General features: G+C 40.7%; 1 protein-coding gene across 1 annotated transcript in view; it reads right to left on the bottom strand.

Annotated features, from left to right (window-relative positions):
• The window catches only part of LOC117783555 (semaphorin-2A), a 43,340-nt gene extending 31,194 nt beyond the window's left edge, over nt 1-12,146 (bottom strand). Inside the window, exon 1 of the mRNA XM_034620999.1 lies at nt 11,957-12,146. Coding sequence (XP_034476890.1) covers nt 11,957-12,146 — 190 coding nt within the window. The remainder of the gene's footprint in view (nt 1-11,956) is intronic.
• Nucleotides 12,147-12,478: the final 332 nt, after the last annotated feature.

The raw sequence follows: 12,478 nt of genomic DNA, 5'->3' as shown, positions 1-12,478 counted from the left end.
TCCTATTTTCCACTTCCAATACCATCAACTTAGCCAAGTCAGTGGAAGGGTGGAGGCTGTTGCTGGTGGTGAATCCACTTCATATATATATATATCTATATCTATACCCATAACCATATCTATCTATCTATAAAACAACTTTTGCCTGCCTTGAAACAACATGTTACATAGTTTAATAACTGCAACAATGTGTTTAACCCCTCAAGGGGTGTGTGTGTGGGTGTGTGTAAGGGTGCAGGGTGGTGCGGTGTGGTCTGCATGTTAATTAAGTGGAAAAATGTCTGCTCTGGATTTTTTCAGGGTGGCAGCTTGCTTTAAGGGTGGCTAAGAGTCAGCATAATGAAAAATCATAAATAATTGAATCATGCACAATTCCAAGTTTGATGTAACAATAATTACACCTACAGATGTCTACAAACTTCATCAACAACAATGTTGAAGCTAAATAGCAGGAATATCAATCTGTTACTTTGTTAACAAAATTTAAGTCCTTAAATTGTTTTCAAATACTTTAAAACCATTTTTTTGCGTGTGTTGATGAAATGCTCTTAGACAATTTTATGATATTCTAAAATATATAGAACTCCCACAAAGAAAATAAGCTACAGAAAGCAAGGATTATGCTAAAGTGAACTAAAATCGACTAGACAATAAGAGCCAAGAAAATAAAATGTATCTGATAACTATTGTCTAATCTGAAACAATGATTTCGCAACTCTACAAGGTTTTTATTCTTTTAAACACAATTTGAATTCAGCTTTCTGATGAGAGTATTTAAGCTGCATTCTCTTCATTTTCCAGACCATTGGCTCTCTTCTTACCCTCTCCCAACTGCAAATCGGAATGAACCTCTTCAGGTTATTTGCTTATAACAGATTTGCGCATCGTAATAATAACCCACATCCAGGCACATGGCAAAGACATTTCGTGAGTGAGCTGACAGCCATTAACCTGTTAATGTTGCAATTATGCGGCAGAAATAATGTTGTTATTCTTTTGCTTTTGCTTTTGGCTTTGCCTTTTCTTTTTCTTTGCCTCTTGCTTTGCCATGGAAAATGATGAGCTGGGGAAAAGTGCCATAAATAGGGGCGCATTATTAAAGTTGGCAAACTGAAACTGTGCGTTAAAATAGCACTGCATAATGATAGTCAGGCAGGAGAAACAAATACACGTAACACAGTGAGCTCCAGCTACAAAGTAACTTAACTAGAGGAGCTGTGTGTCTGTGCGTGTGTGTGTGTGTGGCAAACAAGCTGGAAACATAAATACAAAGAGAGCACAAAGTATCACAGCAATGGCAATTTTAATTACCCACATTGTAGCAGCATTTCTTGAATGCAAATAAAGTTACAAGTTTCTCCAAAGGGATAACAGAGGTACGTATAGTCTCTGATTCTTCCTCCCTGCTCTGACGACATTTGTTCTCAGTTTAATTGGCTTAAATATAAGGTAAATATGATGGGCTTTCATGCGTGTTTAAGTACTCTCTGCATGCACTCCATTTCCCTTATTAAGCGACTGTAATTGCATTCTGTTCCTCGTGCTGGACGGGTCAACTTTAGGATTGCATGACGTCTGATTTATGTCATAAAAATCGTAAAAACGTAAACAGCAAGAAATGTATTAAAATAAAGAAATATAATCATAATAAAAGGCAGAACGAGCCAAAGGTGTGCCACAAAAATGATATTCTTTTGGGCGCCTTATTTATACAAATATTACGACTTTTCATATACTTCTTACGAATGTGAGCTTACTCCGAGTCCAAGTCTCAGCTGGCAGCCATAAATCATGAGGCTTGTTTGGCGTTAAACTTGTCTCGTCCTTCTCTTCGTTTACTCATTAGATTTGGTCGCTTTCGTTCTGTCGTCGTGTCGCTTTGTCGCCTTTGTACGAATAACACCAACAAAACAGAGCACATAATAATATGCTTATTTCAGGATACACCTTTTGTGTCAACGCCAGAGAATTCATTTCATCTCTCTTCCACACACTATCTCTCTTTCTCTCCTTTTTCTTTTCTTATTGCTGCTGTGCATTGTCAGCAATTCGGTGGCTGAACAAAACCAACAACAGCAACAAAAACAATGCCTCTGGCGCTATTGTGGCAAGCGGCGTTGATTGGCAGCGGGTCGCGTGTGGCATGTGGCATGTGGCAGGTGGTAGGCGACGCCTGGCGGGTGGCGGGTGGCGAGTGGTGCTGGCCTGTTATTTTCTTAATTTTCAACACGTTTGCTTCTTTTCGACTTGATTATCCTTTTGCTCGAAAACGGAAACTGAAGTAGCACAAGACGCGCCAGCAAACGAATTGCGACACAAAGGCGTATCTATTTCGTGACAAAAGGCAACTCTACTCACTGCCTATGTGTGTGAGTGTGTGTGTGTGTGTGTGTATGTGTGTGACTGGGCTGCCGCTTTGTTGCCTACTTTTGGGAGCCAACCTACGTGTATTTACACCTGAAAGTATGCTAACGTCTTGCAGCACGCACATTACGCGTCGCGCCTTCCAGCTATCCTCACTCAGGTTTCACTCTCGCACTTCTCGTATGCGCATAACTTTGCACCTCGACCAGACACCCTCGGCCATTAGGGATGCGCACTGCTTATTTATATAACTATTGACAGTCACAGTAACGAGTTAGCAAAAGAAATTGACTATGAAAAACTATATTATTTTTACTTTACTGTACTTTTACTTTAGTTTTTAGACCCCGTACTTAAAAAAAGTACAGGGGTCTATTAAGTTTGCTTTAACGAGTATGTGCGTAACAGGCAGAAGGAGGCGTGACAGACCCTATAAAGTACATATATTCTTGATCAGCATCAATAGCCGAGTCGATATAGTAATGTCCGTCTGACCGTCTGTCTGTCTGTCCGTCTGTCCGTCTGTAGGAGCGCCTAGATCTCAGAGACCATAAGAGATAGAGACACCAAACTTGGTATGTAGGTTCCTCTATATTGCAAGCAGATCAAGTTTGGTTCAAAATTCGGAAACGTCCCCTTTATCGCCCACAAATTGAAAAAAAAAATTTCATATCCAAATTATAAGAGCAATTTAAAAGCTAGGGACACCAAATTTGGTATGTAGATGCCTCTATCTTGCAGGCAGGTCAAGTTTGTTTCTTTTTTGAATAGGCCCACTATATCATATAGCGCCCATAGGAACAATCGGTCGAAAATCAAGTTTTAGTATGAAAAACTTTTTTGTTTTATGAGATATCCTAACCAAACTGATACAATAAGCAAATGATTTGGTTTTATATATCCTGTCCAAAGTTTGTTCAAATCGGACCACTATATCATATAGCTGTCATAGGACCGATCGGGTGAAAGTAAAGTCTTAGTATGAAAATTTTTTATGTTTTATGAGACATTGTAACCAATATGATAGAATATGCATTTAAGTTGACTAAATATTTTTAATTTTTTCCATTGTTAGTTTTTGCCATAGTAAATACGGGGTCTCCGACAGTCGAGTATGCTCGACTGTAGCACCGTCCGCCTAGTTTTTAAATCTATTTGATTTGTATTGATTTTTGCTTATTAAAAATTGTGGCTCATCCTGCTAAACTGTGACCGTGACTGCGAAATTCACTGTTTTTCTGCCCATCTCTATTGGCCAATCATAAGACCAACTCGCATTCTACGCAATTCGACAGACAACTTGAGTCGCAGTCATGTGCGTGCTGTCGTCTTATGACAGAAGTTATTCAACTGCCAGCTGTCGCCCACTGCCACGCCCATCACAGCATTAAAGACAACTTAAATATTTGCAGAATGTGGTTAAGTTGGACAGCTTTAAGTGCAGCCAGCAGCTTCCTTGGCTCGGCCAATTTAGTTACAGCGACGCGTGGCCTAAATTGTTTTAAATTACAAGGCGGCCATTAAAGTGAGGCCGTTAATCCTGCGGGCAAACACAGACAAACACACACACATATACTACGTGTACATAGCTCACACACACACACAGATAGAAAGTGAGCGGGACATATGTACACAGTTACATATGTACACACCGTCAGGTATTTCCGGCAGCTCATTTCCGTTTCACCTCAATTGGGTAAATGTAAACCCAAAAAAAAAACAAAATAAAATAAAGTAAAAAAACAACAACAAGGGTAAAAGCAAAGCTGCAAAACCAAGCAAAAATAAATATAGAAAGCAAAACATAAAAAACGCAGAGGAAGAGAGAGAGAGAGAGAGAGAGGGAGAGAAAAGGAAAGTACAAAGGGCGGTCGAGCCCACATGCAATGCCATAACTAGACGCAGCAGGTTTCCCCCGTTGGCTGCCACACAGAAGGGTGCATAAATTAAGGCTGAGCCAAAACGTCGCGACGCGTCGCCAAGTTGCAGTTGACCGTAGTCAGGAGACGGAAGACGGGAGACGGGAGATGGCAACAGATACAAGTAGCTTTGTGGCAATGTTGAGGCCAAGCAGCCAATGTTGTACCGTCTTGCGGCAAAATTTAAAGACAGACTCCCCTCAAAACAGCAGACTGAAGACAGTAGACAGGGGACGGCACTTGTGCAACACCTCAGCATTTATTTGTGGCAGAGAATTTAAATTTCAAAGCACATTGCATACTTGCAGGCGTCAGCAATATATAGGGATGAGTGTGGTGGAGGGTAGAAGGGCAAGAACACCCCTCAAATTAGCGTCGCTTCCCTTTCGGTTTTATGTGTTTACCTTTTATGATTGCTAGCCGGCTGTTGTTGTTTTTGCGGCTATACTATACTACACTTTAGACTTTAGACATTAGACTTTATTTTGGCAACACCCTCGTGGCATGGCATGGCAAAAGTGTGGCAAATTGCGCACTCACATACACACACACACGCACACATACACACTCACGCAGACAGTGTAACACACTGCAAAAGGAAATTTGGCCGAAATTGCGCGGTAATTGCAACCGCTAAATTTCACTTTTGTTTCCACCTTCCACACTCCGCTTTTTAAGCCATGTGCGCCATGTGTGCCATGGCAATGGCTATGACTGTGGCTATATCTCTAGCAATAGCTATAGCTCCGACTCTGGCGCAGAACAGCAGAAATTGAGCAGTAACAAAAAAGAGAATTATGCGGCTACAGAGCGTGTCGGGTCTCTGCCTCAGTTTAGTTCAGTTCAGTTCAGCTCGGGGCTGTGCAACCACCTCACCTCACACACCGCATGGCCGGGCAGTTTTCATTTTTAAATTGGCGGTTTTATGTGCAATTGTATGTGTGTGTCTACACCCACACACACACACATAGACAGCGGCTCACCCTCAGTCTGTCTTGGTTATGCGCATTACCAAATTTTTATTGCATACTTTTGTGCGCTATTGCAATTTAATGTGCCCCACCCAACAGACGTTCCACATGCGGTTTTGATGCTCCACGCATAATTTAAGCATGGCAACAAACCGAGTACAAAATACACGCTCAGACTGAGATTTATATTTTCATATTCAACCGCATTTGACATTCGAAATGTGCGCAAATTTGTTGCGCCTCCCACACAAAATTCTTGTATATTTTTTATTTAAACGAGTGTCGCATTAGACACGTGTCACTGTGGTTGTTGTTGTTTCACTTGACATTTGTTGGCATTTTATTGCAGTCGTCTTCATTTCGTGTTTGAAACGCCCTTGAAATGTACTTTGTTTATCATAAAATCAGACTTCACATTGTTGTTGTTATTGCCATCGTTGTCATATAAATTAAGGCATAAATAGAGGGCAGAATTTCGGCATTGATTTCGTTCGTTTGCATGTCAATTTGCATATTCGTGCTGGCAGGCAACGCTGCGTATACGTAATAAATAGTTTGGCCTGCCTTGCGACAGCAGCCTTCTTAGCAACCCAACTTGCCACACATGCAACAGAGATACAAGAACGTTACTTCCAGTTACTTGCCAGTTGTCGGCCTTTTTGCATTTATGCCACTTTATTTATGTGTGCTCGTGTGCGAGGAGTAGATCCTTTGTTTCCCGATTATTATTTATAATAAATGACTGCACATACCAAGCCAGTCAGAAGCGCAGTTAAAGTTGCCTCCCCCCCGCATGTTCTCCCTCCCTCACACAACTCCACATCATTCATTATTAAATAATATTATTGAGCGTACCGGCCTTTGTCTGAGCTCTGCTATTGTTTTGAAACCGACAGTGAAGGGGAGGGGTGGAGAGACAGTGCTATCTGTTTGGAAGCGGGTCAATCGATTTTGTTAGTAGCCTGCTGGCCTGATCCTTTGTAGGCGTTTCCTTGTGCTGCCAAACAAACACGCAGAGCGGCAGCTTGCCTCGATAATCAACTTCTTCTACTCGTATAGCTGAAGCATTAATTAGAAATTTGTTGTATATTTGTTTGTCTGTTTGTTTATGGCACATATGCTTCCCATAGTCTATATGATTGCTTTGTTAAGGGGTTCCATTGTGTATCGCTCAAATGATGTGTTAATTTTGTGGCCAACAACTCGAAGACTTTCTCATATTGCATATTTCAGCAGAGATACGAGTGGACTATGGCCATTTAACAGCTCATTCCTATGCATGACCAGACATAGCTGAATTTTCTGCACCCCGAATGTTGCTTGACTGCACTTAATGCAATTATTCCATGGCCAAATTCCACAGCTGACAATAAACCAATTTAACTTTTGCAATATGCTTGGAATTACCAACTGAAATAAGTCACAACCCCCTTGGTCATCCCTTAGGGCAGCCACCCTCGCCTTATGCTGATGGTCAAAATAGTTTGGCGCATCGACAATGGCTGTGAACGAGGGCCTTTTATGATAGCTGTAAGTATTTATTTATGCGACTGAACTTTTGACCAGAACCCACTCCTCATGTACAGAAACAACTTGGTGACTTTTCAACCACCCTGCATAAGTTGTGGGTCAATTGGTAGCGTGTTTAATGCCATTTACAGGCATAACTTGGCCAAGTACTCGCTTCGAATTGCCATTTGCCATGTGAGGAGTTATTGTTGTGTAGCAGTTGTAAATGTTATGGCCAAATATTAACAGTTCATTGAATTAAGTGTAAATAAGTGGCAGCGAGGTGTGTGTGCCAAGTATCAATGTATCTGATAGGCTTTACAAATAGTTGATATATCTGGTATCTAAAGCATTTGCCCGTCAGCTTTAAGTCTTTAAGTTGCCATCGATAAACTGTTCGCTATGCTGAGCGTTTAATTAAAAATATACATTGTGCTTGTACAAGTACAACAATGTGGGACATTGTCGTGTTGTACTGTCGTCCTGTCGTCCTGTTGCTGCTGGCTGTCGTGTGTCAGAACAGGCTGATGGCCCAGACCGTGTACAGTTAATTAAATCAAGCGACATGTGTTTAAAATTAATTAAATAAATTCACATGATATTTTATTATTTTTAATAGGTTCGGTCAGTTCACAACTCAGCTCAAGTTCTTTACTTAAACAATAAAGAAATTCCACAAACACAAACCGAATTTAAACAAACAAACAAACACAAAACTTTCATAATAACATTTAGTGGCAAAAGGGAATTTTTGGTTTAATTAATTTGTAGTCATTAACTGGAGCTGCCTTTGAATGAGTATAAATACGAGTGTTAGTATGAGTGTTAGTATGAGTGTGAGTTTAAGCAACGTCAAGCCCCAAAATTCCCGCTGAGTGTGTTCTCAGTGTCGTTTTGTTAGTAGGTGCCAATACACACAAACACACACAAACACACACAGACTCTTCGACTCAGTCAGCTTTTGTTTAGGCCCACCACAAATGTTCCCCTCTCTCTCTCTCTCTCTCTCTCTCTCTCTCTTCGTCGTCTTTTGAATGTGGTGCACCGAAATGTATGCCACATGTGATGCTAAGCAGCATATCGAAGCAAGTGTGTGTGTGTGCGTGTGTGTGCGTGTGTGGTATGAAGATATATTACATTTTGTGGCCAGCATGCCTTTGATTGTGTGTGTGTGTATGTGTGCGTCTAAGCATCAGACAAGCATTTGTACTTGTGGCTTTCGACTGTTTGGGCCAAGCGTTACACATAAGTTGAATTATGGCACTTGCAACCGCTCGGCGCTAAGTGCAAAAGCAGCTGCAACTACAGATACAGATACAAATACAGTTACTGTAATAATTACAGTTGCAACTGCAACAGCCTAATGAAGTTGTTCAGCCAAGGCACAAACGGATACCAACAACAGAATTGGGTCAACAGCGCTCTAATTTATGGCTTAGATGAAAAATCGGCGACGCATTTGGCACGCAAAAGTGCGCTAACAAGCGGCAAGTGTCAAAGAGGCAGCTGTAACTCGAGAAGACGCAAGAGAAACCGCTTAGACGTGGCATGGATCCAAAGGAACGGAGGTCGTGTTATTTTTAGCACAAATCTCGTAAAATGAGCAACAGGCCGCCCACAGGCAGAGTTGCCTCCGACTTCGACAGAGTATTGATTTTATGTGTGTCGTGTGACAATTTGTCAGCTTTTGTTAAATTTACGTTGCTTACTTTAAGGCGCAGACGTAAATTACGTATACGCCGCATCGCACAAAACGATGTGTGTGTGTTTGTGTATGAATGTGTGTGTGTGTGAGTTTGTGTTTGTACATCAACAAATACCTGACTCAAGATTATTTGTCGTTGTGGCTTTTGTTGTTGCTGTGAGTTGGGGCAAATTGACGAGTACCGTTTGTATCGTACGTGGATGTGTGTAGATGTTTTGGCTTTGGCTTAAGCTTTACCTATAAATTGTTTTTCCGCACATCAACTTTATTATGCCTTAATAATTGATGCCTTGATATACGACTTAAATATATATATATACAGACTCTGCCACAGCGCCCACAGGTTGACAGAACGCTTGTGGCCGCCGCCTTCAATTGAATTGTGTAAATTTGCTGATGGATTTATGTAATGCAGCTAAAGTTTTTGGCTTTGTCTACCTGCTGCTGCTGCTGCTGCTGCTGGTCTGGCCAGCTATTTGCCATGGCGATTACAGCTGAAAATTGTTGCTTAATTGCAGAGACTGAGAGGAGTGTCCGGGCCGGGCCGGGCTAATTTACCCAGCCAAGTCGGCCAATTGGAGGCAACCCACATACTTACCTGGCGCCAAAGTTTGCCGCTGTTGTCGGAAAAAGTTTTCGGGCTTCTTTTGTAAAGTGGGCAGCGCTAAATGCCCCAAATTCTTTAAGTTTTACAAGAGAAACATTTGTGCGCAGTTTTCATTTTTCCTACCATTTTTTTCTACGCTTTTTTTTTTGGGGCTTGCGTGCGTGCACGAAATGACTGCCCCATGTTGGTCAAAGTGTAGCAAGTTTTTGTGTATTTTTACACCCTTTTTTTGTTGGCCATCGTATTCTTTTAGTCTCTGTTTCTATTTACGCAACGGCCGCAAGTTTGGCCTGGCATTTGGTTTTTCGTCTGCTCGCGAAAAGGTGAACAGGGGACGGGGGAAGGGGGAGTCTCGCTAATATTCGCCATTAAACTTTTGCTTGTTTTTCTTTAATTAACAACGCAAACATCTGATATGCTACTCTTTGTTGTTGTTGTTTTTTTTGTATTTTTTGTGTATTTTACTTTCTTTTTTTGTTGCTTACTTTAGCTGTTCGTTGCATACCTTTATTAAGTTTCACATTTTGCTTTTGCTTTGCGGATCCCGGGCAACTTTGGTACTTAAAATTTGTACTTGCCGTTTGTTTTATGTTCGCCAAGCCAAAAGAAAAGGGTCAGTGCCCCAAACCCTTCTCCTTTTGGCATTATAGACTCTTCTTTAACCACACAACACGCCCACAATACCGCCTTAAAACAATTGCGCTTTGTCTTTGATTTGATTGCATTAATTGTTGAAATGGTTGTGGTTTCCTGATGGACTTTCTATTCCTTTTAAAATATTGACTCCTTACTTTCAGCGCATTTCAGTTATTAAACAACCGAAGTCTTAATCTTCTTAAAAATTTCACAAAAGAGGAGAACGTTACAAAGATAACAGTAATAATTTATAGGACAAACAATTTTTACGTCAATATGTTTTTTATAATTTTTACTCTCGCTATTTTGTAGATAGTGTTCAATCTTGCCAAATTTTCTAAACTGAAATTTTCTAAATTTGAACAGTTTGCTGAATATGATTTCTCAGCTTATTTTGAATAGTTGTATATTTAAAGCTTAACCCTTTTTATTTATTTTATAAGATCTAAATATAATTTTTAAATAATACAATTGCATTGGAGAACCACCTCAATTAAGCATTTATTTGTTAATCATAGAGATTTAAATTGAAATCACAATAACGCCACCGAGGTCAAAACAATTTGCTGGAACATTAAATGCAAATCGGAAGAAAAAAAATTGAATTTATGCATCAGCCATTTTAATGCATTTTCTATGAAAATAAAATCCGAATAAAGTATACTTTATTTTTAAAATTTAAAACAATGGTGAAAATATCGATAAACATGACATGCATGAAAAGATTAAAGCCACAAACTACTAATTCAAGTGAGTGCAGTATTCGTAAACGAGTGAATTTGAATAGAATTTCGCACAACACAAAAGGTAAACACCAGGGAACATGCTAAAATATATAGTTATTGTTTTAAGCATCCCTGGGCGATTGTAAATGAGTTGCAATGGCGAAATGACGGCGATTTGGCAACGGGAATGTCGTTTGGGGCAAATGTCATAATTCCACACGAGTGTTAACATAAAAATTCAAACTTTAATTCACAACTTTTCATTTACTGCTGCAAATGAACTAAGCAGCCGTTGCTGTCTTTCAACTGGCACAAAACTTTTGCAGCGCACTGTAAGCGGATGAGTATGCGGAAATCTGTGTGTGTGGGCGTTGGCGTGGGCGTGGCTACTGATGAATGTGGATGCGAGCAAATTAAAGCGGATTACTTAATGAGAGCTGCATTTTTGATGCACTTATGTGAAATATTTATGTTTGATTTAGCCAAATGGCTTTTAATTATTAAACCAACTTATGTACTCGTATGTGGTCCACTAATGTATGAAGTCAAGAGCCTTGACTATCGCTCAGTAAATCTGCCGAGTTATAAGCTTACTTTAAGTCCATAAAAACACCACTTGAAAACTAATTAAACACTAATAGCAAACAACAAAAAGCTGAACAAAGGCAGCTCAAGTGGCGGAAATGCCAGACGGCCAAACGGCCAGCCAACTGGCCAACAGCAGCCTGCAATTAAACCAAACAACAACAACAACAACAGTGGAATAAAAGAAAAGCTGAGCAAAAAAAAAGCAAAACTTTTTAATTTGGCTCGAAGAGAGCGCAGGAAGCACAGGCTGCTGGGCGCGAATGAGTCTATAAGTTGAACTCGAGAAAACGTCTTGCCCAGGAAATAAAACAATGGCCAAAACAAAAGCAATACGAATATCGGGTGCCAAATGGTCGCAGCGAAAGGATAACAAACTCTGCTGCAGACAGAGACGACTTGTCGTTGTAGACAGGAGGGAGGAGGAGGAAGGCAAGTGAAATGAAATGGCAAATCAATGGAAAGCGGCAACAAAAGCAGCAAATCGGCTTACAGTGAAAATTATTCCTTAGCCGAAAAAGGGAATCTGTCGTGCATACACACGTATGTACAAAAATGGGCTAAGCGTCTATAGCTGGCCAACTTTTGGCCATTCGCGGCTGTGTAAGCCCTAAGCTGTTGACTTATTTGCCAAGCTTCGATTTGCTTTGCTTGGCTTTGGTTTCCCCAGCCTATTGTATGCATAGCTTAGCTGTTCAACGATTCCTATTCTTTTCTTTTCTTTTTTTTATTTATTTTTTGGTAGGGGCACAAGCATTTAGTTTAGCCAGATTGCGTGAAAATACGTGTGGCTTGGCTTGATAAATATATACACAAATTTGGCTAGCAGCTGGCAACTACAAACTAGAGTCATGCACTTACTTAAAACTGAAATTACAGCATAAAATATGCAAAGCAAGAGGGCTGGGATTTATGAGAAAATGCTTGGGACTTACCTTTGTGATGCCGCAAGTGATGGCCAACAGCTGCTGCGCCCGTGCAACAAGGTGGCTCGTAATATAAATTCCAAGTGTTCTCATAATCCGCCCCAGCATAATCCACATAAATTATTTGTGTGCCGAGCAGTAGCAGCAGCCAAGCGATACCGCTAAGCAGTCTATGCCCCAACTTGGCCATCGAGCACATGTTGGTCCTGGGCGATGGCTAAAACGGAGGCACCAACACCACAACACTCACAACACTTGCAGCAACAACAACAACAACACTAACAACAGACACGTAGCGTAGCGTTTTTTGATACTAATTATTATTAAACGTTGCTAATTACAAGGCCAACAAAAAGTATGCGATTTGAGCACGTCGGTTACCATTGAGCCAGGTTTAAATACTATACTGATCGAACTCTTCTCGACTGTTTCTCACATTGTCGCACACGATAGACGCGAATATCTAAGCAAGGACTTCAGGACAACTTCGAGTGTGTGGTGGGCACGGCACGAGCTGCAGTTACGAACTGA

This window comes from Drosophila innubila (genome assembly GCF_004354385.1).
Source record: "Drosophila innubila isolate TH190305 chromosome 2R unlocalized genomic scaffold, UK_Dinn_1.0 1_C_2R, whole genome shotgun sequence".
Lineage (NCBI taxonomy): Eukaryota > Metazoa > Arthropoda > Insecta > Diptera > Drosophilidae > Drosophila > Drosophila innubila.
This window is presented reverse-complemented; position numbering and strand designations above follow the sequence as displayed.